At 62.5% G+C, this 24,252-nt stretch overlaps 1 protein-coding gene across 1 annotated transcript in view; it reads left to right on the top strand.

Annotated features, from left to right (window-relative positions):
- CHID1 (chitinase domain containing 1) overlaps nucleotides 1–22,462 on the top strand; it is a 50,533-nt gene extending 28,071 nt beyond the window's left edge. Inside the window, exons 3-8 of the mRNA XM_056801113.1 lie at nucleotides 3,895–3,988; nucleotides 9,903–10,004; nucleotides 10,398–10,553; nucleotides 21,613–21,693; nucleotides 22,065–22,107; nucleotides 22,200–22,462. Coding sequence (XP_056657091.1) covers nucleotides 3,895–3,988; nucleotides 9,903–10,004; nucleotides 10,398–10,553; nucleotides 21,613–21,693; nucleotides 22,065–22,107; nucleotides 22,200–22,298 — 575 coding nt within the window. The 3' untranslated portion in view covers nucleotides 22,299–22,462. The remainder of the gene's footprint in view (nucleotides 1–3,894; nucleotides 3,989–9,902; nucleotides 10,005–10,397; nucleotides 10,554–21,612; nucleotides 21,694–22,064; nucleotides 22,108–22,199) is intronic.
- The last annotated feature ends 1,790 nt before the right edge of the window (nucleotides 22,463–24,252 follow it).

Genomic DNA, 24,252 nt, shown 5'->3' with positions numbered 1-24,252 from the left:
CTGTCCATCCATCCATGTATCCATTCCTGTGTCCTTCCATGTATCCATCCATCCATCCATCCATTCATCTGTATATCCATCCATCCATCCATCCATCCATTCATCCATGTATCCCTCCATCCATCCCTCCCTCCATCCATCCATGTATCCACCCATCCATCCATTCATCCATCCATCCATCCATGTATCCATTACTGTATCTATCCAACTGTCCATCCATTCATCCATGTATCCATTCCTGTATCTATCCATCTGTCCATCCATTCATCCATGTAGCCATCCATCCATCCATCCATCCGTCCATCCGTCCATCCATTCATCTGTATATCCATCCATCCATCCATCCATTCATCCATGTATCCATCCATCCGTCCATCCATTCATCTGTATATCCATCCATCCATCCATCCATTCATCCATGTATCCCTCCATCCATCCCTCCATCCATCCCTCCATCCATGTATCCACCCATCCATCCATTCATCCGTCCATCCATCCATTCATCCGTCCATCATCCATGTATCCATTCCTGTATCTATCCATCTGTCCATCCATTCATCCATGTAGCCATCCATCCATCCATCCATCCATCCGTCCATCCATTCATCCATGTAGCCATCTATCTGTCCATTCGTCCATCCATCCATCTATCCATCCATCCATCCATCCATCCTGAAATTTGTTGTCCCATCACAATATAGCCAGCAGTCTTTAGACGGTCTTCAATGCCACCAAGGCAGGGCTTTCTAGTCTCCCATGAGACTCCTGGGCCTTCCTCAAGACGTCATCCTCTCCACCCGGGGCCATTTTGATGTGGGTCCCATCAGAGACTCTTGCTTTGGTCTGCAGAGGTCCTTCTCGGGGTCTTTGCAGAAGGATCTGACCCGGCTGCTATTGCCACCTCCATCTGCCTTCTTGGGGCCTGGAAAGTGGCCCCCCAGCCTGTGGATGTCGTGGGCTCTTCTTGGCTCCCTTCTTGGCATTCTTACTGATGAGATACAGAGACCTCGTAGCAGGGCCTCCTGGTCTCCTCCTGGGCAGATCTTGAGGAGAGCAAACGGGCCGAGGAGGAGGGCTCTAAAGACCCTCCCGGCCACCTTCTCGCCCGAGGCTGAGGCTGGCTTGGAGGCTGCACAGCGCCGCCTCAGGCCAGGAAATGAGCCTGGAGAAGGGAATGGCCTGCGCAAGGCCACCCGGGTGCTCTGTTCAGAGGCAGGATCTGAACTCGAGGCCAAGGCTTTTCCCCACCACACCTCTCTGTCTCAGAATTCATTTCTAGGATGCCTTTGGGTCCTCAAAAGTGAGCTTAGCGCCCAGCAAAAGACCGGGGCATCCTCCTAGCACCCCCTCCAGGGCTGTGGGTATCAGTGGTCCCATGGGGGCAAGGAGTGGAGAAACAGCCACCAGAGGGCGACTGTGGCCACCTCTGGCCATGTTGGTCCGCTGGTCCGCCCTGTCTTGGCTCCCAGATCATGTCCAGGGAGGGGTAAGCTGGGCTGGCCAGGCTCCCCTCCTGCCACTGGCGCTGGCAGCCCTCAGGAAGCCCTTTGTCCTGCTCCGCCCTGGCTCTGGCCGGGCTCCTCTGGCTGCGGCTGAGGCTCTAGAACGTGGGAGCCAGGCCTGCGGGTCCTAGGACACCCTGAGGCCGCAGCCCTTGTGTGGGGGGACGCCTGGGGCAGCAGCTCTGGACCAAGGACGAGCCCAGGGGCTTCCGAGGCAGGACTCGCACTCGGGGCTGGAGGTGCCGCTTGTCCTTCTCGCAGCCATTCTCCCCCTTCCTCTGGCCACAGAGATGTCCGCATGGAAGACTTGGTTTCTGCTTTCGGGGAGACGGAGCCCGCCATGGCCTGGCGGACAACGGAGATGACACGGCCGCAGAACTTGAATCCAGAACTGACCAGTGGGCGTGCCTGAGAGGGCCCAGCACTCCCAAGGGAGGGCAGAACGTCCTGGGAGGGGGGGCGATGTTGTTATGGTCCGGAATTTCACCCAGCACCAAGGAAGACCCGTGGACAATGCAATCAGGCAAAGAAAGGGCCGTTTATTGAACTGGTGCGCACTAGTGGGAACTCAGCCCAAAGAGTCCCAAGTTGCTTCTGAAAGGCCGGGCCTTAAGTACTCTCCAGCATGGATGGCCCCCCTCCAGCCCCTTATCTGCTACTACCATTGTTGGAACCTTGACAACTTCATGTCGTCGGGGTCTTCTTGGCCTTTGTCTGGTACCCACCGCAGCTGGGTCTTGGCATGTTTATGGTTCTGAACTCCCAAGGCTGAGCAACTTCCTGCTCTGGCCTCCCTCAGTGTGAGCTGGCCGAGCGGAGAGGCCCCTCCAGGAAGGCGCAGGACTTGTTCAGGGTCTGGGGCAGAAGCCGCTGTGATGCTGCGATGCTTGTGTGCCCCCTGCTATCCCCATCACACAGGGAGGCCCCTCTGCGAAGTGTCCGAGGCTGGATTCGAACTCGGGTCCTTGCTGCCCCCTTGGGGCACCCAGGAGACGCGCGCACCCTTTACTAAAGGAAGGGGACCAGGGGCCGCAGCCTTGGGGGGATGGCACTTCCAGTCCATCCGTTTTCCGTCCGAGAAGGTTCCAGCCTCGGGATGGCTGAACCGTAGGTCAGGGCTGTGGGAGGCAGAGAGCCCGATGGGCCGGGCGGGCTTCTAGAGGGCCTGATCCAAGGGCTGGAGCTCGAGGAGCCTCCTGGAGGCCCCCGACTGAGCTGCTGCCCTGGGGGGGGACCTTATTGCATGCCCAGGGCAGGAGGTGGCGGTGGGGAGCCTCAGGGAGGGGCCTGCTCAGCTCCCCAGCCTGCCCTCTACCCTCTGGGCTCGCCTGGCCTGGGGGAGGCTGCCTCGGGCCTGCCTCCTGCCTCAGACTGGAGGCTGGACAGCCTTGTTTCTTTGAGGCCGGCCAGCCCCTCCTGCTGCCCTGCTCTGGGGCTCCAGTGGTGCTGCAGGCCCCCCTGCGCCGTTCTGGCTCCTGCTGAGAGCTGCTGCCCCCCTCCCAGGCCCTGGAGCTGCACTCAACTGGCTGCCTGCCTGGCTGGGCAGAGGAGAGCCCTGGGGGGAGCCCCTGGGCAAGGGAGGGCAGGGCCTGCAGCCTCCTGGGCCTCTGCCTATCCCCATAATGGCTGGAAGGAATAGGGGGGGGGGACACCTTGGAAGGCGTCCTCTGGCACCCCCCCCCCAGGGTCAGGAATGGCTGTCTGGGAGAGCCAAACCGAGGCAGCAGGAGGGCAGTGGGTGGAGGCCAGCGGGTCTGTCCCAGGGCTTTATCCCTCCATTGCAAGAGGGCAGGTTTGAGCATTAGGAGCCTGGACCCGCTGCAGCGTCTGGGCAGAAAAGCAAGGGAGGGAGGGAGGGAGGGAGGGAGGGAAGGAAGGAAGGAAGGAAGGAAGGAAGGAGGGAAGGAAGGAAGGGAGGGAGGGAGGAAGGAAGGAAGGAAGGAAGGAAGGAAGGAAGGAAGGAAGGAAGGAAGGAAGGAAGGAAGGAAGGAAGGAAGGAAGGAAGGAAGGAAGGAAGGAAGGAAGGAAGGAAGGAAGGAGGGAGGGAAGGAAGGGAGGGAGGGAGGAAGGAAGGAAGGAAGGAAGGAAGGAAGGAGGGAAGGAAGGAAGGAAGGAGGGAAGGAAGGGAGGGAGGGAGGAAGGAAGGAAGGAAGGAAGGGAAGGAGGGAAGGAAGGAAGGAAGGAAGGAAGGAAGGAAGGAAGGAAGGAAGGAAGGAAGGAAGGAAGGAGGAAGGAAGGAAGGAAGGAAGGAAGGAAGGAAGGAAGGGAGGGAGGGAGGGAGGGAGGGAGGGAGGGAGGGAGGAAAGCAAGCAGGCCGGCCGGCCATCCTGGGCTGGGGCTGGTGAGTCACTCCGGGGCTGCGACCCCCTTCCTTCTCTCCTCTTGTTTTCAGGGAGCTCCTGCACATGCTCACTCACGCGGTGGAGGCTTTGCATCAGGCCCCAGCTGCTGGCCATCCTGGTGGTCCCGTCTACCATCGTGCCGGGGTGAGTAGGGCGGGCGGCCTTCGTACCTTCTTACTGCTCCGGCTGGGACGGCGCCTCGTCACCGCCACGTTGAAAGGCTCGTCCTGAGCCGGGCCGTGCCCAGCGGGTGGCCGGGAGCTCCTTGAGGCGCGGAGGCGGCATCTCCAGCGCTTGGCACGAGGCTGGCACCGCCTGCTGCTAGACAGACGTCTGCTGCTGGCTGCCTCGAAGCGATCCGCAAGCACTTGGGGGCCCAACCAGATGGCACCTTCCCGCCAGGCCCGCGTCTCCCCAAGGCCCTCACGACCTCCCCAGGAGAGCCGGAAGCTCGTGGCAAAGGCCCGATTCCGGCTTCGTGGCTTTTCCTCCATCTGGTGCCCTGCCGGGGCCCAAGGAGAGGGCCTGGGAGGGGCGGCCCCCGGGACGGCTCGTCCCTTCTCAGCGGTGCCGGGCGCCGTCTCCAAACACGCTCCCTTCCTGGGGCTGGCACAGGGCCTCCGCGAAGGTTCTCCTCATGTCGCCCCCCTCCCCTGACTCTTCTCAGCGCTGCGGGGGCCTCGGGGCCTCCTTCCGGCCTCCTTTCCCGTCTTTTTTTCCTCCTCTTCCGGGAATTCGGGTCCGCCATTCTGGAGCCGCTGCCTCGTCCTGGGCGGCCTCTTCGTGGCGGGAGGCTCGCTCGCTCGCTCGCTCTCCCAGCCCTCAACTTGCACCCTTGGAGGAAAAGGATCTGGTCAGGCCTCGGGGGGCTCTGAGGGGGGCCTCCGGCCTCCGCTGTGGCCTCCGAGGCCCTCAAGGACGCACGAGCAGCAGGGACTGCCCAGTGCCCGCAGGGGGAGAACACGTTGGCCGGCACCGTCCGGTGTCCTCTGGGGCGCAGCTGTTTTCGGGGCTTCTCTCCGCCCCACGAGGCAGCGGGGGGCACCCATTTGGGCCTTCGCTGAGCCCCAGCTCTGCTCCGGCCTGGGCCTCCTTTCTGGGCCGAGGGGCGCTCCTGGACCCCGGTGAGGGGAGGAGGGCCGGGCAGGCCGAGGAGGGGGAGGGGCAGAGCCAGCTGGGAGGAGCTGTGACGCCCGAGGCCGCAGCGGCCACTCACAGCCCTGCCATGACGGGTGCGCGGTGTCAGGAGGGGCGCCGGGGCAGGCCCTGGCAGAGGGACAGAGAGGAACAAAGGGGAGATCCAAGGGGGGACTTGTCAGGGGCCCCCTCAGTGGCACAATACAGGACGCACCTGAAGGGGGGCCGGAGGCAGACGTACTTAGATGTCTGCTGGGCGGCCAGGTGGAGCCCTGATGACTCATCTTCCGGGTTCAAATCCAGCCTCAGACGCTGGCTGTGTGACCCTGGGCAAGTCACTTCACCTCATGTGCCTCCGTTTCTTCATCGTCAAGTGAGCTGCGGACACTCCGGTGTCTGCCCGGGTCCCGAAGAGTCTGGCGTGACAGAAAACAACTGAACCCCGTGACGAGCCGGGCCCTGGGCTAAGCAGCCCTGGAAGCAGGTTCTGTGATTGGCCACATTTTTCAGTTAAGGAAACTGAGGCAGGTAAAGTGACTTTTTCAGGATCTCCTAGCTAGTAAGCACCGGAGGCTCTCTTTGAACTCCGCTCTTTCTGAGGACGAGTCGGCCCCGTGTTTGAAGTTTACAGCCCGAGACGGCGGCCCATCCGACGATTTCTCCATCTTCTTTCCGCAGCCTGTTGGTCCAGACTCGCTCTGGATCGAGGCGTAAACAGGACCGTAGAACCCAGGTCTTTCTCTTGTCTTTCTTCTGCCCTCAGAGGGGCCCTGCTGGCCCTGTGCGCCAAGGAAGGAAAGGCACATCCCAGGAGCACCCAGAGGCCTTTCCCTTGGCTGAAGCCGTCCCTTGGGAGCCCCCCTCTGCCCCAGTCAGAGAGGCCGTGCCCATTTTCCTCCCCCCGCTGGCTTGTCTCTCTTCCTTGCCAAGACGAGTGCCCTCCATCAGCCGTCTCCTCAGGCACGTCGATCAGCTTCTTCCCTTCTGCCCCCCGCAGGTCCCCCCTTAGCGCTTCTCCCCAAGTCCTAGTACTGCAGCCCACTTACTTTTTGCTGGGAAACCTCCAGAAGACCCCCCTGAGCAGAGGCAGAGCAGCCATTTGCTCCACTTTTCTCTCCCTCCCTTTTCAGTCCCCAGAGTCTGGCCCTCTTCCTTAGCACTCGGGCAGAGCTCTTCTTCCCAAGGTGGCACCCACGGGTGCCTTTGGGGCCTCTCAAGCCTTTCTCCCCCTTGCCAGCTCCTCTTCCTGGCTTCACCTCTCCCTCCTCTCTGGGTTTTCGTGCCTGGCTGGCCCCCTTCACACTCCCTCCCTCCTTCAGTTCTCACACATGTCTCTCTGGCCGTCCTGGGCTTTGGTTTCTCTCCTTCTCCCCGCTGCCCCCTGGCATCCTGCCAGGTCCCTGGGGCTCATTGAGCATCTCTTTGCAGTTGAGTCTTGGATCCCGCCCCAGTTTCTCTCTTGAATTCCAGTGTGCGTCTCCAAGGGCTTCTGAGGTCCAGTGGGGGGCCCACTGAGGTCTTGGACCCTCATCCTCTTTTCTAAAAGAAGAGCCTTCCCTCCCTCCTTCCTTCCTTCTTCCTTCCCTCCTTTCTTCCCTCCCTCCTTCCCTCCTTCCTTCCGTCCTTCCTTCCTTCCTTCCTTCCTTCCTTCCTTCCTCCCTCCCCTTCTTCCCTTCCTCCCTTCCTTCCTTTCCTCTCTTCCTCCCTCCCTTCTTCCTTCCTTCCTTCCTTCCTTCCTTCATTCCTTCCTCCTTCCTTCCTTCCTCCCTTCCTCCCTCCCTTCTTCCCTTCCTCCCTTCCTTCCTTCCTCTCTTCCTCCCTCCCTTCTTCCCTCTTCCCTTCCTTCCTTCTTCCTCCCTCCCTTCTTCCCTTCCTTCCTCCCTTCCTTCCTTCCTTCTTCCTTCCTTCCTTCCTTCCTTCCTCCCTTCCTTCCTTGCCTTCTTCCCCTTCCCTCCCTTCCCTCCCTCCCTTCTTCCCTTCCTCCCTTCCTTCCTTCCTCTCTTCCTCCCTCCCTTCTTCCCTTCTTCCCTTCCTTCCTTCTTCCTCCCTCCCTTCTTCCCTTCCTTCCTCCCTTCCTTCCTTCCTTCCTTCTTCCTTCCTTCCTTCCTTCCTTCCTTCCTTCCTTCCTCCCTTCCTCCCTTCCTTCCTTGCCTCCTTCCCCTTCCTTCCTTCCCTCCCTCCCTCTCTCCCTTGCTTCCTTCCTGCAAAGTCCCCCCATCTGCTGAAGGTAATATCATCCTTCCAGCAATCCGGGTGTCCCCCTTGAATCTCCCTCCAGCTCCTGATTTCAGTCCTTTAGCAAGCCTGGGCATGCATGGTCAGCTAGGCTAGATCACCAGGCTTGGAGTCAGGAGAACCCAGGTTTAAATCTGGCCTCAGATCCTCCTGGCTGTACGACCCTGGAGCAGTCACTTCATTTCATTTGTCTCGTCCTTGCTGCTCTCTTGTCTTAGAATCAATGCTAAGAAAGAAAACCGGGGCAGTTCCCCTTCCCACCATTTTCCACATCCCCCCTTTCCTCTGTTCCCTTGGGGGCCCTCCCTCCTCCCAGCCCATCCCCACCCTCCTGGCCACATTCTCTTCCCAACACGGCACTGGAGGTCAAAAACACACTCCTGAGCTTCAGCCGACCTTCCAAGGCTCATTATTCCCGCCAGTCCTACTGGAGCCACTTCCATGGCTCTCCTGCCTCTCGGGCCGGGCTCCCTCATGCCTCCTTTCTGCCTCTTGGAATGCGTAGCTTCAGAAGCCTTTCCTGCGCGGCTGACCAGGGTGCTGTCGCGAGAAATGCTGGCCGAAGAGGAAAGGAGCGAAGGAAGGGTCCTAGGCAGCGAGCCTGAGCAGCGAGGGGATGGCTAGCCCAGGGAGCCCTAGAACGAGTCGAGAGCTTCGGCAAAGCTGCAGGATGCAAGCAAACTCCCAACCCAGCCGCACGTCTGTATGTTACCAACAAGACCCAGCAAGACGACACAGAGAGAGATTCTATTGGAAACAACTTCAGACAGCCAAAAGTACCTGTAAATGTGGTTGAAGAGCATTCTTCAAAGATACCTCTAAACCAGCGGAGAACTATCCATTGATCATGGATAGGCTGAGCCAACAAAACAAAAATGACAACAATAGCTAAAGTCAGCGGCTTATTCTGTGCTGTACCATCACGTCCTCAAAGGGCTACTTTATAGAGCGAGAGAAAAGGAACAAAAGGGCAGGAATATCAAGGGAACCTGGGAGAACACCTGACAAGGAAGGACTTGGGCTTTGGTTGTTCAGTCATGTTTCATTCCCATCTGATTCTTCATCAACCCATTTGGGATTTTCTTGACAAAGATCCTGAAATGAGTTTGGCATTTCCTTCTCCAGCTCATTTTACAGATGATGAAACTGAGACTGACAGAGATTAAGTGACTTGCCCAAGGTCACACAGCTAGTAAGTGTCTATGGCTGGCTTTGAACTTGGGTCTTCCTGACTCCAGGCCCTGCACCACCTGGCTGCCCCTTGTGCAAATTAATTATGATGCTGTAATTGCCAAAACAAGTTGGCACGGGATAAAGAAGTAGAGAATTGATCCGTGGAGGAGATTAGGTACAGAATCCACAAAAGCAAATGGACACAATAACCCAGTGTTTCACCAAACCAAAGATCCTGGCTGGTAGGACAAGAACTCACTAGTTAATAAAAAATGTTGGGAAAGTATTGAAAGTATCCTGGCAGAAACTAGGTGTAGACCAGCAAACCGCACCATCTGTCAGATACACTCAAAACAAGCATGTGTGGTTTCGACATAAAGGGGGCCATCCCAAGGCCATGTGTAGACCGTGGAAGAAATGATGTGCCAGATCTGTGCACAGGAAGACCAGGACCAGAGAAGAGGTGGAAGTAACGTGGACGATTTCATTTACATCAACTTCAAAAGGTTTTGCACAAACAAAATCAGTGCAGCTAAAACGAAAGGAAAAACAGAAAGCGGGGGGGGGGGGGGGGGGGGTCTGCAGCACATTTCCCCGACAAAGGCCTCGTTTCTAAGGTTAGGGGGACTGAGTTCAATTGACAAGAAAGTGAGCCATTCTTCAAGGGACAAATTCGGCCAAAGGATACGAAGAGCCAGTGGACAGGCGGAGCAATCCCGGCCATCAATGGCCATGTGGAGAACGGCTCTAAGTCAGGAACAGCCAGAGCAGCGCTGACTCAAAGCACTCTGCGGGACCGTCCTGGTGATGGGAAAAGGAAAGAGTCAATGCTGAACGGGCTGTGGGAGGAGAGTGAGGGGATGCCAGTTGGGGAGTGGCCACACAGTGACTGGGAGGGAGCACTGGCGGACCATGGGAGGGGCAGCGTGCCGAGGAGGCCGTCCCCAACCGCTGCCGGGCTCCGAGTGCGGCTTCTCCTTGAGGAGGGCAGGACCCCCGGGACCCCGCGTTGATTGTGGCTCTCGTCTTCGGGGGGGGCAATTTGGGAATTGGGGGAAGGAGAGGCGTGTCCTAAACCGTGTGCTCAGCTGGCTTGGGGCTCCTTTTCGCTGCTGGTTTCAGGCCCAGCCCTGGCGCCCTCCTTGGCTCCGCCTCACTCCGTCCCCCCCTTCTCCGGAGGAGCCTTTCCTTGGACCCTGTGGCCGGGGCTCCCACGGGCGCTCTGGAGGCGGGCACCCCCCAGGGGCGGCGAGAGGAATCTGCGGTGAAATCTAGTGGTGCCCGTTGTCGCCCTGGCGAGGGATCGGCATCCGGGCCCTCGGGCATGCCCACCCCCACCCAGGGGTGCAGCCGAGGCAGCCGTCCGCGGCGAGGGCCGTCGCGCCTTACCTCGCGCTTCCGGTGGCCGAGGAGGGGGGCCTGCCCTTGGGCAGAGCCTCTGCTGGGGCGCTCGAGGGCAGGGGAGGGCCGCGGAGTCGCCCCCTTCTCAGCCTCGGGCCGGCTGTCTCCGCAGGAAGGACCATCTGGGGATGTTCACGAAAGACGCCTTTGACCACCTGGGCTCCCTGGTGGACGGCTTCAGCCTCATCACCTACGACTACTCGGCTGCCGAGCCGTGAGTAGGGCCGGAGCGGGAGGGGGGCCGCTGGCCTGGGCGCCTGGGACGGTCGAGAGCCCCGCACAGGGAAGGGGCGCCGGGGCGGGGGCGGGGCCCGGCCTGAGCCCGCCTCCAGGAGCCCCTTGGGCCCCCCCCCCCCGTGTCGTCCATCCCGAAGGCCCAGGAGGGCATTAGCCAGTGCTGGGCCCTCCCTCGCTCCACGCCAGGAAACGTGCCCCAGGCGGTGGGCCAAGTGTGAGCGGCCCGAGCAGGGCCCTCTGGGTGGCCCCTCCGGCCAGGCCCCGGGACATCCGGGCTCTGCCGTGGGGCTGGGCTGGGGGACGCAGGCAGATCCTGAGGGCGACAGGCCGCCCGGTGCTGAAGGCCCGTCTTCCTTCTCTCCTGCTCCAGGCCTGGCCCCAACGCCCCCTTGTCCTGGGTGCGAGACTGCATCGAGATCCTGGACCCAGACTCCAAGTGGCGGAGTAAGATCCTGCTGGGCCTCAATTTCTACGGCATGGATTTCTCGGCCACCACAGACTCCAGGGAGCCGATCCTCCGAGACAGGTAAGGCCCCCGCATGGTCCGCCCTCGTGTGGCCGGACTGCTCGTCCCTGCCAAGAGGCCGCCCCGCCGAGGCCGTGCAGTCAGGCCAGGTTGGGTTCGGGAGCCGCGAGAGGCGAGGCCTGCGGCCTACCTTTCCCAAGTCTGTCAAGGGGGCAACCTTTGGCTTCTCCGGCACTCGTTGGGGCGCCCCCAGCCCCCTTGTTCCCAAGGGCCAGGCTGAGAGGTGGCACTGCCAGGCGGGGCTCGGCGCCCCCGGCAGCCTCTTCAGGGTGAGCAGACCTGGGAAATGCGCCAGTCTGAGCCATCGCGGCTCGACTCACTGCTGTGTCCGTTGTTTCGACGGAGGAGCGGTTTTCTGGCTCTGGGAAGTCACTCTTTGGGCACTTGGCTGGTCGGGCACCGAATTCGTAAACGAGTTTGGGTGGCGTCACCCTTTCTGCCGCATTGGCCCGGCTTCCCTTCTGTGGGCGGACCCCGGGACCTTGGGCTGACGCTCGTTCTTTGGCGTGCAATTTCTGTCTCCTCCGGCCGGATTCTGTGGCTGACACGACTCCTGCCACTTCTCCAGGGCTCTAGAAACAGTCCCACAGCGTCTCCCCGAGGAACTGCTCGACTTCCTCTTGACGGACGTTTGTCCTCGGTTTCTTTTTCTTGCCTTACTGCGTGGGCCAGCATTGGCAGCTGTTTCAAGTCTTCATGGGGAAGGGCCTGACCTTTAGTGGGCTGTTTTTCAGAGAAAGGGGGAGCCAGCGCGGCTGCCTGCCGGTGGAGGTGGCCCCCTGGCTGTATTTGGTCCCAACAATTGCATTTTAAGAGCTGCCAGTGGGGTCCAGATGTCCTCCTCCTGGGCCGTTGCCCCCGACGGCTCTGAAAAGACGGCAGCCTTTCCAAGGTCGGCTCCACAACGAAGGGAACTCCTTGAACCACAGCTCGGGTTCCACCGTTTGCAATGCAAACTAGGAAGGCTTTGGCTTCCCGGTTGGGCGATCCCCCTGGAGAATGACCAAGCCCGCTGTTTCCCCCCAGGATGGGCATTTTTGCACTTGGCCAGGCGGTGACCACCTGCTCAGGCCAGAGCCGGCCTTGCCATACCATCGGCCCAGTTGGAAAAGCTTCTCTTTGGCTTATTACGAGCGTGTCGCTGTCTCTGCAAACTCCCGTCCTGCTACCACGCGCTACCGAGGCGCTCGCCGGCTGTCTCCTCTCAAGTGCCCGCGGAGCGCGCAGCCTGGCCTCGCTGGGAGAGGAGAACAGCGACCTCCCAGGCCGCCCCTCCGCCTTTCGGGCTCGACGTTGTCCTCCCGTTGTCTGCTTAGACCGGCCTCAGCGGGGCTCTGTGCGGACCCGTAGCGGTTTATCCCGGAGGGTTCCCACTGGCTCTTGGCAGGCCAGACTCTGCACATAGACCACACAGACAACTTCAGATGAAGAACAGGAGCAAAGACCGCCCCACGGCCGGCCACACCTGGGACGGACTTACTGTGGTTCCAATAGACCCCGAGAGTGCTCCCAGGGAAGACCCCTTCCCTGCCCTTCAGCCACAGCTTGGGCCTCCGCTCTGAGGCTGGGACGTGGAGGACCGCCGACCGTGCTCTCCTCCGGCCTCACTCTCGTTGCCCTGGATCCAGGCCGGGCTGCCTTGAAAGGAGCTGCTGCCTTTGGGCCCGAGCTTTGTCTGGGCCCCTCAGGCCTCTCAGCTGGGACAGAGCGTGTGTCAAGGCCCACACCCAGCCCTTGGAGAGAGCGGGGCCTCCGTCCTGGGGTCAGCGGGTCAGGGAGAACTTTCCTGTTAATGGTGGCTTCATCCCGGGCCCCTCCGTCCGCGGAGCCCCAAGCGTCCCGGTGCCCGCCTTCTACTCCAGCTCAGGCCCTTTCTCCACTTGTTGTTCTCCGGGCTCCCCCTCCTTCTGGGGCCACTCTGGGCCCACCCCCGGCCCCAGCTTTGCCCAGACCAAGAGGGGGCAGTCGGCTAAGGAAGGTCCAGAGTCCAGAGCTCTGCGCTCTGGGAGGGACCTCGGTTCCGTCCTGGAGGGGGTCGTCCTTCTGCCAAGGGGTCATTGACGCATTCCTTCCCACACATCCACTCTGGGGGGGCCGCATCTTCCCTGCCCTCGAGGACGTCTGACCCCTCCCGGGAGAGCTCACCTTCCTGGAGAACTTGACAGCGTCGGGCCCCCCCATTTTACAGGCGAGTGGAGGGAAGTGGCTCGCCTGGGGTGGCGCAGCTAAGAAGTGTTTGAGGCCAGACTGGAACCCAGATCTTCGTGCCTCGCAGCCCTCCAGCCCGTGCTCTGTCCACTGGGCCGGCTCTAAGGGTGCAGACCAGGGAGAGCAGTCACTGCTTCCCCCCAGATGTGGCCTCGATCCTCTCTGGAAGTCCTTTCGAGGCTCAGCTCCGATGCCTCATCCTCCAGGAAGCCCTCCTTCATGTGGGCAGAGAAGGGACCTTCCGCTCCGGGCGCTGTGCCCTGCTGGGCTCAGGAGCCCTTGTTCCACTCCCCTTGCTCGGGCCTGGTCACCTTTGCCCCCTTGCCCAGGCGCCGGGCAGCTGACGCACACTGCGCACAAAAGGCTGGCTTTGGTCCGGGGCAACGTCGGCCTTCGAGGCTCTCGTCCCCGGAGACGCGGCCCCCCCATGGGTGTTCGGGCCCTCCTCCGTTCCGCCTCGAGAACGCCCTGGCCTGGGCAGCGGGCCCTCTTCCCCACGGGACTCGGGGGGCTTCCTCTCCCCTCTGCATCCCCCTCCCCCATCGGCGTGGTCCCCCTGAGGGGCAGCTTCCTAAGGGAGCCCGTCCTGTTCCCGAGTGGGCGACCCGTCCGGGTAGACGCCATTCTCTTTAGAGGAGGCGCCGCCCGCCGCTGGGTGCCTGGGGGAGGGGAGGCCGGCAGCTCAGCTGCTCCCTCGCCCCTTGCGGGCTCCTCCTGGACACATGGCCCTGCCCACAGGGGCCAGGAATGGGGCTGAGCCCCAAAAGCTCAGGCCGAGGACCGCCCGACGGGCAGGGGGCTCGCGGAGAAGTCCAGCGCCGGGGGAGGCTCTGGGACGGAGGCCGCCCCCCCCGCCCAGCGCGGCCAGCCGGGAGATCCGGGTGTCCTTTACGGCCGCAGCCTCGTGCTGGCCCAGAGAAGCTCTGAGTGCGAATCCTCACCGATCCTGAGCCACGGCCCCCACCTCCCCCTTACTCTGAGCTCCTTTTTGAAACGTTAGGGCTGCCCTTTGCCCGAGGCTTCCCCTGCGTCTGGGGAGGCCCCCCCTGGGCTTTGGGGCGACTTCATCGAGTCACTTCAACCACCGGCTGGCCCAGCGGAGGGAGCCCCGAATTCAGGTCCAGCCTCGCTCTCAGCAGCCCTCTGCCTCAGTTCCCTCCTCCTCTCGTTGCTTCTGTCTCTCCACGGTGCCCACCGCTGCCCCTTAGACGTTGGGGGGCGCCCGCGGCCCCCAGGACCATGCCCGCGCCGGGAGCCGGGCCCCAAGCGCGCTCCTGCCGGGGCTCTCCCCCAAGGAGGCGCTCGGGCCAGCCGCAGGGACCCCGGCAGGAGGAAACGAGATGGCCCTTCCGGCGGCTCTTCTGGCCGTGCCCACCGCGCTGGGGGCAAAGGGCAGAGCCCGGGGGGACGCCCTGGCCATTCCGGGTCCTGCGCCGCTCGCACGCGGGCCTTTGGACCAGCCGCGGCCCGAGGGGACCGGGCGTCCCAGCAGGGAGAGGACGGCTGAGAAGTTGGCCCGGCTGCCTGCCGGCAGGGGGAAGGGGGTGCCCGGAGGCGCCTGCCCCGCTGGGCCTCCCCCAGGGCTCCTTGGGGGCTCTCTGCTCTCTCCTTTGGGCCACACTCTTCACCCAGACGCTGCGAGAGCCCCAGCACTGGGTGGGGCAGGAAGTTCCCCCCGAAGGGCTTTGCCTCGACACGCCTTTGGGGGAAGAGAGGAGCGGGAGGGGGCGGCACGAGGGGGGGGGGTGGCACGGGGGGGCCCTCTCCTGGGCCCCGGCTGAACTTGCCCCACTTCTCCAGCGTCTTGGGAAGAGCACGTCAGGGCTGCCCACATGTCTGGGGCTGGGTGGCAGGAAGCCCCGAGTTCAAATGCAGCCTCAGATAACTCCTGCACGAGTCCCTTCACACGTTTGCCTCAGCTCTTCCCTCTGTAAAATGGGGATAACAACAGCCCCTTCCTCCCAAGTGGGATCATGGCCATAAAATGCTTCATGCCCTGCGGCCGGTGCTTCACAAGTGCTTCGGCGAGTCTTCCTCCCCCGCACCCAGGAGCAGGCGGCTGTGCCTGGAGAAATGCCCGCAGGGCCGGATCCTTTACTCAGCGAGGACGGCATTGGGCCTCCCTACAGTCAGGAAACCTCAGAGCTCACCAGTGCCTGGCCTCAGTTTTCCCTCCAAAATGGGGGTCAGGATGTGTGTGAAGGTCTCTGGCAGTCCTAAAGCCCCCCAGCCCTGCCTCCTGGCTCCCCCGAGCCTCGGGCATGCCTTGATATTCAAGGCTTCATTCCACTGCTAGGAAGTTTCGCTCCCCGTCCACGTGGCCTCTTCCTGGTCCTTCATGGGGCAGGGCTGGGGGGAGGCCGCTCTTCTCTGCATGGAGGCTCTTCACCTTCCGGGGCTGGCCCAGACGGAAGCCTCCTGGCTTCCTTCCTTCAGGAGCCAGCAGGAGATGGAAGCTCACGGCCACGATGTCTCCGTCGCGCCCACTTTTTTGCTCGCCGCCTTCTGTGTTAGCGTATCAGATTTCCTGCTTACCGCTGGCCTTTTCAGCAGGAACACGTGTGTCTACTCTCCACCCTCATAGGGTTACACTCGCTTTTACTGGGTATGTTATTCTTGGTTCGAAGACTCAATCTTTGCCTTCTGGAATATCATATTCCAAGCTCTCCACTCCTCAGTAGTCCATTTTTCAGTCGTGTCCAAACCTTCATGACCCCTTTTGGGGTTTTCTTGGCAAAGATACTGAAGTGGTTTTCCATTTCCTTCTTCAGTACATTTTACAAATAAGGAAACTGAGGCAGAGTTGAATGACTTGATTTCCACTCAGGAAGAAGAGTCTTCCTGACTCCAAGCTTGGCACACTAACCAGTTGCCCCCCTGATAAATCTAGTGTGATTCTGAATGTGACTCTTCAATATTTGAATTCTTTCTTACTGGCTGCTTGCAGCATTTTCTCCTTGACCTAGGAGCTGTGGATTTTGGCTATAATATTCCTGGGAGCTTTCATTTGGGGGTTTCATTTAGAAGGTGACTTTTAGATTCTTTCCACTTCTACTTTGCTTCTTGGTTCTCAGATGTCTGTCCTTTATTGATTTCTTGGGGAAAAAAAAAGTTCAGGCTCCTTATTTGATTGTGGCTTTCAGATAATCCTGTGAGTCCTAAATAATCTTGCCTTAATCTGTTTTCCAGGCCAGTTTTTTCTGATTTTTCTTCTGTCTCTGTCTTTGTTTTAGTATTTCTTGATGTCTTGTAGAGTTATTAGCTTCTATTTGGCTAAATCTAATTTTTAAGGAGTTATTTCCTTTGCTAATAATGTTTTGCATCTGTTTTTCTAAGCTCTTAATCTTCTTTTCGGATCTTTCTTCCATAGCTAGTTTAAAATTTTTTTTGCTCTTTTTTTAAAGTCTTTATCTCTTCTGGGATTTCTTGTGAGGATTGTAGCCAGTCTGAGCTTCTCTTTGTGGCTTTGTCCATGTTTTTGATTCATTCTCATCTTCTGGCTGGCGGGCTATAGAGAATGGTTCCTCTGTGAGCCACAGGAGCAGGGGCTCTGGGGAAAGGCTGTAGTCCCTGGTCCAGAAGGACCAGGAGCAGGAGCAAGGCAGGGCTGGGGTCTGGGGGAGCCCACGTCCAGGATCCAAAGTGCACACACAAAGCGGGGGTGGAAGTGTCGCCAAGCAGCTTCTGCCAATCTCCTGGGCTTTGTGGGTGCCCCTGCTTAGGCCTGGCATGGGTCCAGGGCATTGAGCAGAGGGCTCTTCAGTGCCCAGCTTGGCAGTCGCACCTACCTGGTCTGCTCTGTCCTCCTCTCCATGGCACCCCGGGACCCCCAATGACCACTGCTCACGCTACCATAGCCACTCCACATAAGGGCAGACTGCTCTAAGCGGAGGAGGCTGGACGAGAGTCCCCATCAGTCCCTAGGGGAATGCCCCAGGAATCTGGGCTACACACATTAGTCACAACTCCTATAAAGGATTGCCAGTGCCGTAAAGCTGGGCAGGGCAACTGGCTGCCCCAAGGTCTCAGCAGGCTCCAAGCTGGGGCTGATTCTGAAGACGAGTGGAGAGCAAGCTCCAACGGCAGCTCTTCCTGACAAAGATCTGGGGGTCTGAGTGGTCTCCAAGCTCCAGATGAGTCTGCAGCCAGTGATCTTGGACCCCTAGGACCAAGACGGTGAGAGTGCTCCTGGCCAGAGGTCAGGCCCAGCCTGATGGTGATCAGGGATCCTCGAAAGGCAACAAGAGGGGCCTCCCAGGCTGAGCCCCACGAGGGCAAGCAGCAACCTTCGCATTCAGCGCCCTGCCTGCCCTCCGGGCCCTTTGGGAGTAATGAGCACCGCACAAGGTTCAGGCTCTGGAGGAACTTCCTGGGGCCCAAAGGGGCTCCGGAGAGTGGCCAGCTCCGGGCCCAGCTCTGCATGTACTGGAGGGGCTGTGAGGGGAGTGGCGTGGCCTCCCTGCTCCCGCTGGAGCCTCCGATTAGACGGTGGGCTCTGGCAGAGCCTTGGCAGAACCGGGACCAGCCTCCAGAGGGGGCTTCAGGGCAGGGCCCTGTTTGGGTCTGAGGCCGCTTGGTGGTAGGAAAAATGCCGATGATGCTGTAAGGGCGAACACTGAGTCAGCACCTGCTGGGCCAAGCATTGTGCTAAGTGCTTTGCAGGGATTATGTCCTTGGCCCTCACCGACACCTCAGGAAGGGCTATTATGATCCCCGCTTTGACAGAGGGGGAAACTGAGGCAGACAGCAGTCAAGTGGCTTGCCCAGGGTCACCCAGCTAGGACGTATCCGGCCAGATTTGAACACGGAAGGCCCCAGGGAATCACGGAGAGTGTAAGGAGTCACATGGAGGGGGTTGTCTAAATACGTGAGAATTTGAAAGTAAGATGGTGGTCGCCAACTTGAAGAATTATAGCTCAAGTCAAAGTGACTTTTAATAGCTTTTATTTACAAAGACGTAGAAAGGGTGAAAGAGAAATGTAAAAAGAGGGTAGAGAAGATGTCCAGCCTGTCACGCTAAATATTGCTCCCGGGGCCAGCTGGGTGGCTCAGTGGGTGGAGAGCCAGGCTCAGAGACAGGAGAGGTCCTGGGTTCCAATCTGGCCTCAGACCCTTCCCAGCGGGGTGACCCTGGGCGAGTCACTTGACCCCGTGGCCTAGCCAAGACAGAAGGTGAGGGTTTAAAAAAGGTTTACCTATTGGTCCGGTGCTCAGCTCAGCCTGGCAGGGCTTGTTAACCCTCCACTGGAGGACCCGGTGTTCCACCTAGGCGGCCTCCTCCGAGGAGGGGAGGCCTCTCCAGAAGCCAGGAAAGGAAGGCCAGCTACTCCCTCCCCCAAGAGCCGAGGTCCAAGCCGAGAGGCGGGTCACCAGCCACTTCCTGTCCCCTCCCCTCTTCACAGCCTCCAAACTGCCACCTCTCGCCCTCGCAAGGCGCCAGCTCTTGTCAAAGGATGCCCACATTTCTGGCCGGCGGGTACGAGGGGGCCTCTCCGAGGAAGTGGCTCGTGAATCCGCTGACTTGAGGGCCAGCAAAGACCTTCCACAGGAGTGAGTTGCAGGGACGGCGAGGTCCCCGAGCTCCCCAGAAACCTGAGGGGACCCAGACCGCAATCGGCAGCAGAGAGGAATTCGAACCCAGGGTCACGGCTCTTGGCCTTGGGCCGTGGGGAATGGCAGGGCTCAGCCTGGACTGGACGCCCCCGGCAGTGGACGAGGGCCACGTGACTTGGGGCTGGGGACCAGCATCCCCCGGCCTGGATCTGAGCCTTGTGGGGCAGGCAGGGCTGGGTGGCTGAGCCCCGGGGAGAGGGCAAGCTTCTACCCCAGGGAACAGCTGCGCCTCTGGGGGCCAGAAAAAGGTGCTGTGGGCCTGCAGGGGCTCCGGCGCCTCCTGGTCGCCGATTCCCCCCGGCCTTGCGGGCCCCCAGGGAGCAGCAGGCTGCCCGAGACCACACGAAGGCCCCTCGATGGGCAGCAGCAAGGGAGCACGAGAGGCCCGGAGCCTCATCCCGGCCTCCCCGTGCAGGGTCCAGGCGGCAGCTTGGAAGGGGCCTCGGGGGGCCTGGAGGCCACCAGGGAGGGGAGCTCAGCGCTCCTCCCCTTTGGGCCGGCCCTCGTCCGTCCGTCCATCCGTCCGACGGCGCAGGCATCCCCGGACTCTTGTGCGGCCCTCCCAGCCGTCTGCCCGGACACTGGCCCCGGCCCCGGGGCGGCCCAGCTGGCTTTTGAAGGGCCCTTTGGGGCAGACGGGGGGCGGCTGCTTCTGGCCGCTGCCCTGCAGTCCAGTTCTGTCTAGTCCCCGCCGTGGCTCCCTTCCACCGAGCCACGCTGCGATGGCAGGAGAGGCCGGGGCAGACGTGGCCCTCGGGTGGACGCTCGCACATTCCGCCCTCGCAGGCCCCCGGGCCTTTGCACGGACACGGCGGGGCCCGTAGCTTTCCCGGGGCTGCTCGTCCTGGCCGAGGGCCCTCCGTGGTCCGAGCGCTGCGAGAGCCGGCCCAGGCTCTGCACGGCCTCCGAGTCCAGGCACGGAGCAGTCTGAGTGAAACGGGTCTGGCCGCCCCCCGAGGCCGGAAAGAGGCCAGAAGCCTCGGGGGCAGCCCGTCATCCCCGTGCTTCCAGGACTTGGGGGGACCCTGGGGAGGGGCCTTACTCCAAGTGGGGGTTCTGGCCCCTCACATTGCCTCCGCGCCCACCCTGGGCTAGGCTGGCTCCGGCACGTGTCTTGGTGGGGGCCGGAGGGGCTCCAAATGCATCCCGGCCCTTTCCGGAAGGCTTGTGGACGGACGGACAGACAGACAGACGGGCGTTTCTGGGAGGGGAGGACGGACGGACGGACGGGCGTTTCTGGGAGGGGAGGACGCCCTTCCCTCCCGTCTGGCTCTCTGAATGTGGGCTGCTCTTTGGTGCTCTGCCCACCTCGGCTTATGGGCCGCCCTGCCCCTCTCCTGCCCCGGGAGTCAGGCGGGGCTCCGTGGCTGCGCAGCGCCCCGTGGGCCCCAGCCGTCCAGGGTCACTGGGGAGGGCCAGAGGGAGTGGCTAGTAGTTTCCCCATTTTCCAAATAAAGAAACTGAGGCGGAGATGCTTCATTTAAGTCAGCCAGATTAGACCTCCGAGGCTGGCGTCCTTGCCTTGCCCTGATGAAAGGCCCCCTGCGCCCAGCCCTGGCAGTGCCCGCAGGCATTTCCTGGCAGGAATTCTTTTCCCCACCCCCAGCCCAGTCACTTCGGGGCTTTGTTGGGGGGCTGGTGGGGCGCAGGCTCTAGAGCAGTGGGGTCTGGACGGGCTGCCCTAAGGAGCAGTCAGGGTGCCACCCTCATCCCCTCGTGTCTGGGGGGGGTCTGCCTGCCTCAGTTTCCCCCCTCCAGTCCATCCTCCACTCGGGAAACTTCAGCCTCTTCTCCCACTTCTCTTGGCCTAAAGTCAGGAGAGCCCCGCTGGATGCCCTCCCTGGGGGTGTCCCTGCCCTCGGGGAGCTCCCGGCACAAAGTGGGGGGCCAGCCCAGACTCCTCCTCTTCCGGCACGTTTTGGAGAGGCCACTTCTCCGGGCGGCCCGACCGGACCTGGCGGCTCCCTGTGAAGCTCCGGAGCACTAGAGGGCGCACAGGAGGCCCGGAGGAGGTGGGGGCGGCCGCGCGGGGCTTCGTGCTCAGCCACAGGTTGGCCTTCCTGGGCACCCCGCCTCCGGCGCCGCAGGGCCCTCGGGCAAGAGTGCCACCCCCGGCTCGTGCCCGGGCAGAGCCGGCCAAGGATCGGACCTGAGGAGGCCAGTGGAGACCCCCAGAGAGCGCGGCAGGATGAGGGTGCTCAGCCGGCTGGGGCTCCTCTGGGGGGCTCCCCCTCCCACCGCCGCCACCTTCTGTCATCTCGGGGCCTCCTCCTGGCCAAAGAGGGAGGACATTCCTCCTCCCCCAGCCCAGCGTGTGGTGCCCAGCGCTCTGTGCCTAGCATGTACCCAGTGCTCTGTGCCCAGTGTGTAGTGCCCAGTGTGTAGTGCCCAGCGTGTGGTGCCCAGTGCTCTGTGCCCAGCGTGTGGTGCCCAACACTCTGTGCCTAGCATGTACCCAGTGCTCTGTGCCCAGTGCTCTGTGCCCAGTGCTCTGTGCCCAGTGTGTAGTGCCCAGCGCTCTGTGCCCAGCGCTCTGTGCCCAGTGTGTGGTGCCCAGTGCTCTGTGCCCAGCGTGTGGTGCCCAGTGTGTAGTGCCCAGCCTGGAGAGAGAAGATCCTATTTGCTGCGTGCACTGGGCAGAGGCAGGGCTGGCAGGAGCCTCCTTGGCATCTTGGGCACAACAGTGGCATTCGGCGGGAAGATGGCCCCAAAGAGCCTCCGAGCTGGGACGCTTATGGGGAGCGAGCGGAGGGAAGATTCGCTCCAGGAGCCCCGGAGGCGGCAGCGGACGCGGCTTCCTTCCCCGCCCGCTGCTGAAGCCTGTCCTGTGTTGGGGGTCCCCCGGTAACTCCACAGGGAAGGGGCGGTCCTGGCCCCCGGAGCCCCCTCCCGCCTTTCCGCCCCCCAAAGGCCTCGGCGCCCATGAGAGAAGCGTGTGGCCCAGCCCGGCGGGCCGGCCCCGGGGACGAGCGGCCTGACAGCCCCTTCTGAAGCTAGTCGGGGTATTCTGGGCAGACGAGGCGATCGGCGCGGGGAGAAGGGGAGCCCCTTGGGCAGAGCAGCCCCCAGGAGCTGGGGGCCCCCAAGTGTCCCTCTTTGGGGGAGGTTTGGGGGTGCAGGGCCCGGGGGAGGACGGGCTCAAGAGGGGGCACGTCAGGCGGGCCGTGCCCAGGACGGCCGCCCCACCCGCCGCCCGGCTCCGCCTGACGCCCGTCGGGGGGGCTTGTCGTTTCCTCAGGTACATCCGAGTCCTCAAAGACCACAAGCCCAGGATGCTGTGGCACCCCGAGGCCGCCGAGCACTACTTCGAGTACAAGAAGTGAGTCCTGGGCGAGGGAGGGAGGCCGCCGGGCAGCCCAGGGGACCCCCTCCCACCGCCACGGCTACCCTGAGGCCAGGGAGAAGGCTCAGCCCCCACCCAAGCTGTCTCTTCTCCAGAAGGGGTGTCCCGGGCCCCCCCTCAGAACCACGCTCAGGCCCCCCCTCAGAACCATGCCCTGGCCCCCTCGGGCCCCCCCAGAACCACGCCCTGGCCCCCCCGGCCCCCCTCAAGCTGGGGGCTGCGAGCTCTGGCCACCCCCGTAGATGGGACGCGCTGCCCAGGACCAGTCCCGCCAAGCAGAGGGGCTGGGGGGGGGGGGCCTCGCTCTGGATTCGAGTCTCGGCCTCCCCCGCCCAATTGTCTTTCAGGAGCAAAAGCCAAAGGCATTTCGTCTTCTTCCCGACCCTAAAGGTAGGTTGGTGTGAGGCGGCCTGCGGGGGGCGCGGCGGGCTGGGGGCGGCCTCCCCCTCCCCCTCCCCCTCACCGGGCTGCTCCCTCTCCAGTCCATTCAGCTGCGGCTGGACCTCGCCAGGGAGCTGGGCACCGGCATCGCCATCTGGGAGCTGGGCCAAGGCCTGGACTACTTCTACGACCTGCTCTGAGCCGCCTTCGCCCTCCACGGCCCAGGCCGGACCTTCGGGGGTGCCGGGAGTCCTGCGCAGAGCTGCCCCCCCCCCCCCGGGCACCCCTGGGCTTTCCTGGCCCGCCCCGGGCCCCGGCCGGGCTGGCCCCGACACCGATTAAAGCCCTCTCGATGCCCGCCTGCTCCTGGCCTCTCGCGGCTCCCGGGTTCTTGGGTTCCTGCTTCGGGCCTGGGTGGAGGCCGTGGGGGGGGGATGCTTCCTGGCTCCCCGCCTGGCAGGCCCTTCCTGCTCCTTCCTGGGCAGCAGCTCCCCCACGCAGGCTGCCCGGAGGGCCTGGGGGAGCCCCGAGCCAGCCCCTGCTCTGAGCCCCGCCCGGGGGGCTGAGGGGGGCCGGGCTGCGCTGGTGGCCCCGCTGGGCCGCGTTTCCGCCTGGGGACGGGACAGAAGACGCTTCGTGCCAGGCTGCCAGACTCTGCCTGAGGGCTTGGCACCAGCCCAAAAGCTGCAGAGCGGGCTGCCCACAGACGGTGCCAGTCAGACAAAACGTGGGCGTGGGGAGACTGCAGACACCGGGCACCACTCGGGGGGCATCTGCCCGGCCGCAGAGCAGTCCCGCGGTCTGGAGGGTGCCCAGAGGAGGGGGTGCAAGCAGGAAGGCTCGCCCCGTTCTCCAGGAGCCCCTGACAGTCACCACCTGGTGACGAGGGGCCGAGGACGCGGGGTCCCAGGCCCCCCGGCCCCCCACGAAGGGAAGGGGACGCGACGCCAGCCTCCATGACTTCTGGTCCGGGATGCTCCTGGGGAGCTGAGGAGGAAGGCTGCCTTCCTCGCTGCCCCTCAGCCTGGGGGCTCCAGCCCAAGCGGGGAGGCAGCGGCGTCCTCCGTGCTCGCCAGAGCCCGCCTGTGCCAGGTGGCAGGGCAGGGATGGCCGGGGACCACTGTCACACCCCACCCGGGACGGCCTCTGGCCTTCTGGCCGCTCTTCCCCCACCCTCGGGAGCCCCACAAGGGGTCAGGACCAGAGCGGGGCACGCTCCCCCCGTCTGCAGGCCCAGCACCCCCAAAGGCAGAGCTCAGAGCTGAGCGGCCCCCGCGAGGTGATCGCTGTCTGCTCTGTAGGTTTTCCCACAGGGGAAGGGCCCGAGGGTACAGCCAGCAAGGGCAGTGGGCACCCTCTACAGCTGGCATCTCGGGGCACCAGGCAAGGCTGAGGAGACGGTCGAGGGCTGCCCGTGTCTGACTAAGCTTCCAAGGCTTCTCCCACCTTCAAAGCCAGGGAAGAATCCAATCTCCCTCCACTGCAGCGTCGCCACCCAGAGGGACGGCAGGTGCCAGGGTGCCCAGCGGCCACCGGGGGGGGGGAGGTCTGGAGGGCTGGCAGGGAGATGGCCGAGGGGACCCAGTGGGTCTCCTAAGGGGCTGCCCAGGCAGGAGGCTAGGAGGTTAGCGATGACTATCAGCCAACTCGTAGCACCCCCGGGAGAGCCCCGAGCCCATGGGCACAGTCTGGTCCTAGGGGCACCTCGGGCGCCAAGGAGCCGAGTCCTGCCCCTTCAGGGACTCGGCAGAGAAGCTTGGCAGGCCAGCCTGTGTTGGTGGGCACGACCCTGGGTTCCATGCTTGCATCCACAGGGCAGGGGCACCTCACTTTACTTCCAGTGTTTGCGCCCACGGGGCAGCAGGAGCTCCTCGCCTTGGCTGTCCTGGTCTTGTCTGGCAGACTAAGGGGCCAACCTCGTCCTTGGGAGCCTCTGGTTTAACCTGCCTCCCTCCCCCCCTCAGGCCAGTGTCGGGGAGTCCTGGCCAGGGGAAGCCCCTTCCTGAGGGGGTAGGGCAGGGGTGCCCCAGGCCACCATGGAGCCTCCTGGTTTCACGCCTGCTTCCATCACTGGGAGAGCCCTGGAGGTCTGTCTGGGGACTCGGGGTCACGGAGTCCAGGCCTCCAATTGGCAGAGGGTCAGGAGGGAGCAAA

This window comes from Monodelphis domestica, chromosome 6, assembly GCF_027887165.1.
Source record: "Monodelphis domestica isolate mMonDom1 chromosome 6, mMonDom1.pri, whole genome shotgun sequence".
Classification (NCBI taxonomy): Eukaryota; Metazoa; Chordata; class Mammalia; order Didelphimorphia; family Didelphidae; genus Monodelphis; species Monodelphis domestica.
Note: the sequence above shows the minus strand (reverse complement) of the source record. Positions and strands in the feature narration are given on the sequence as shown.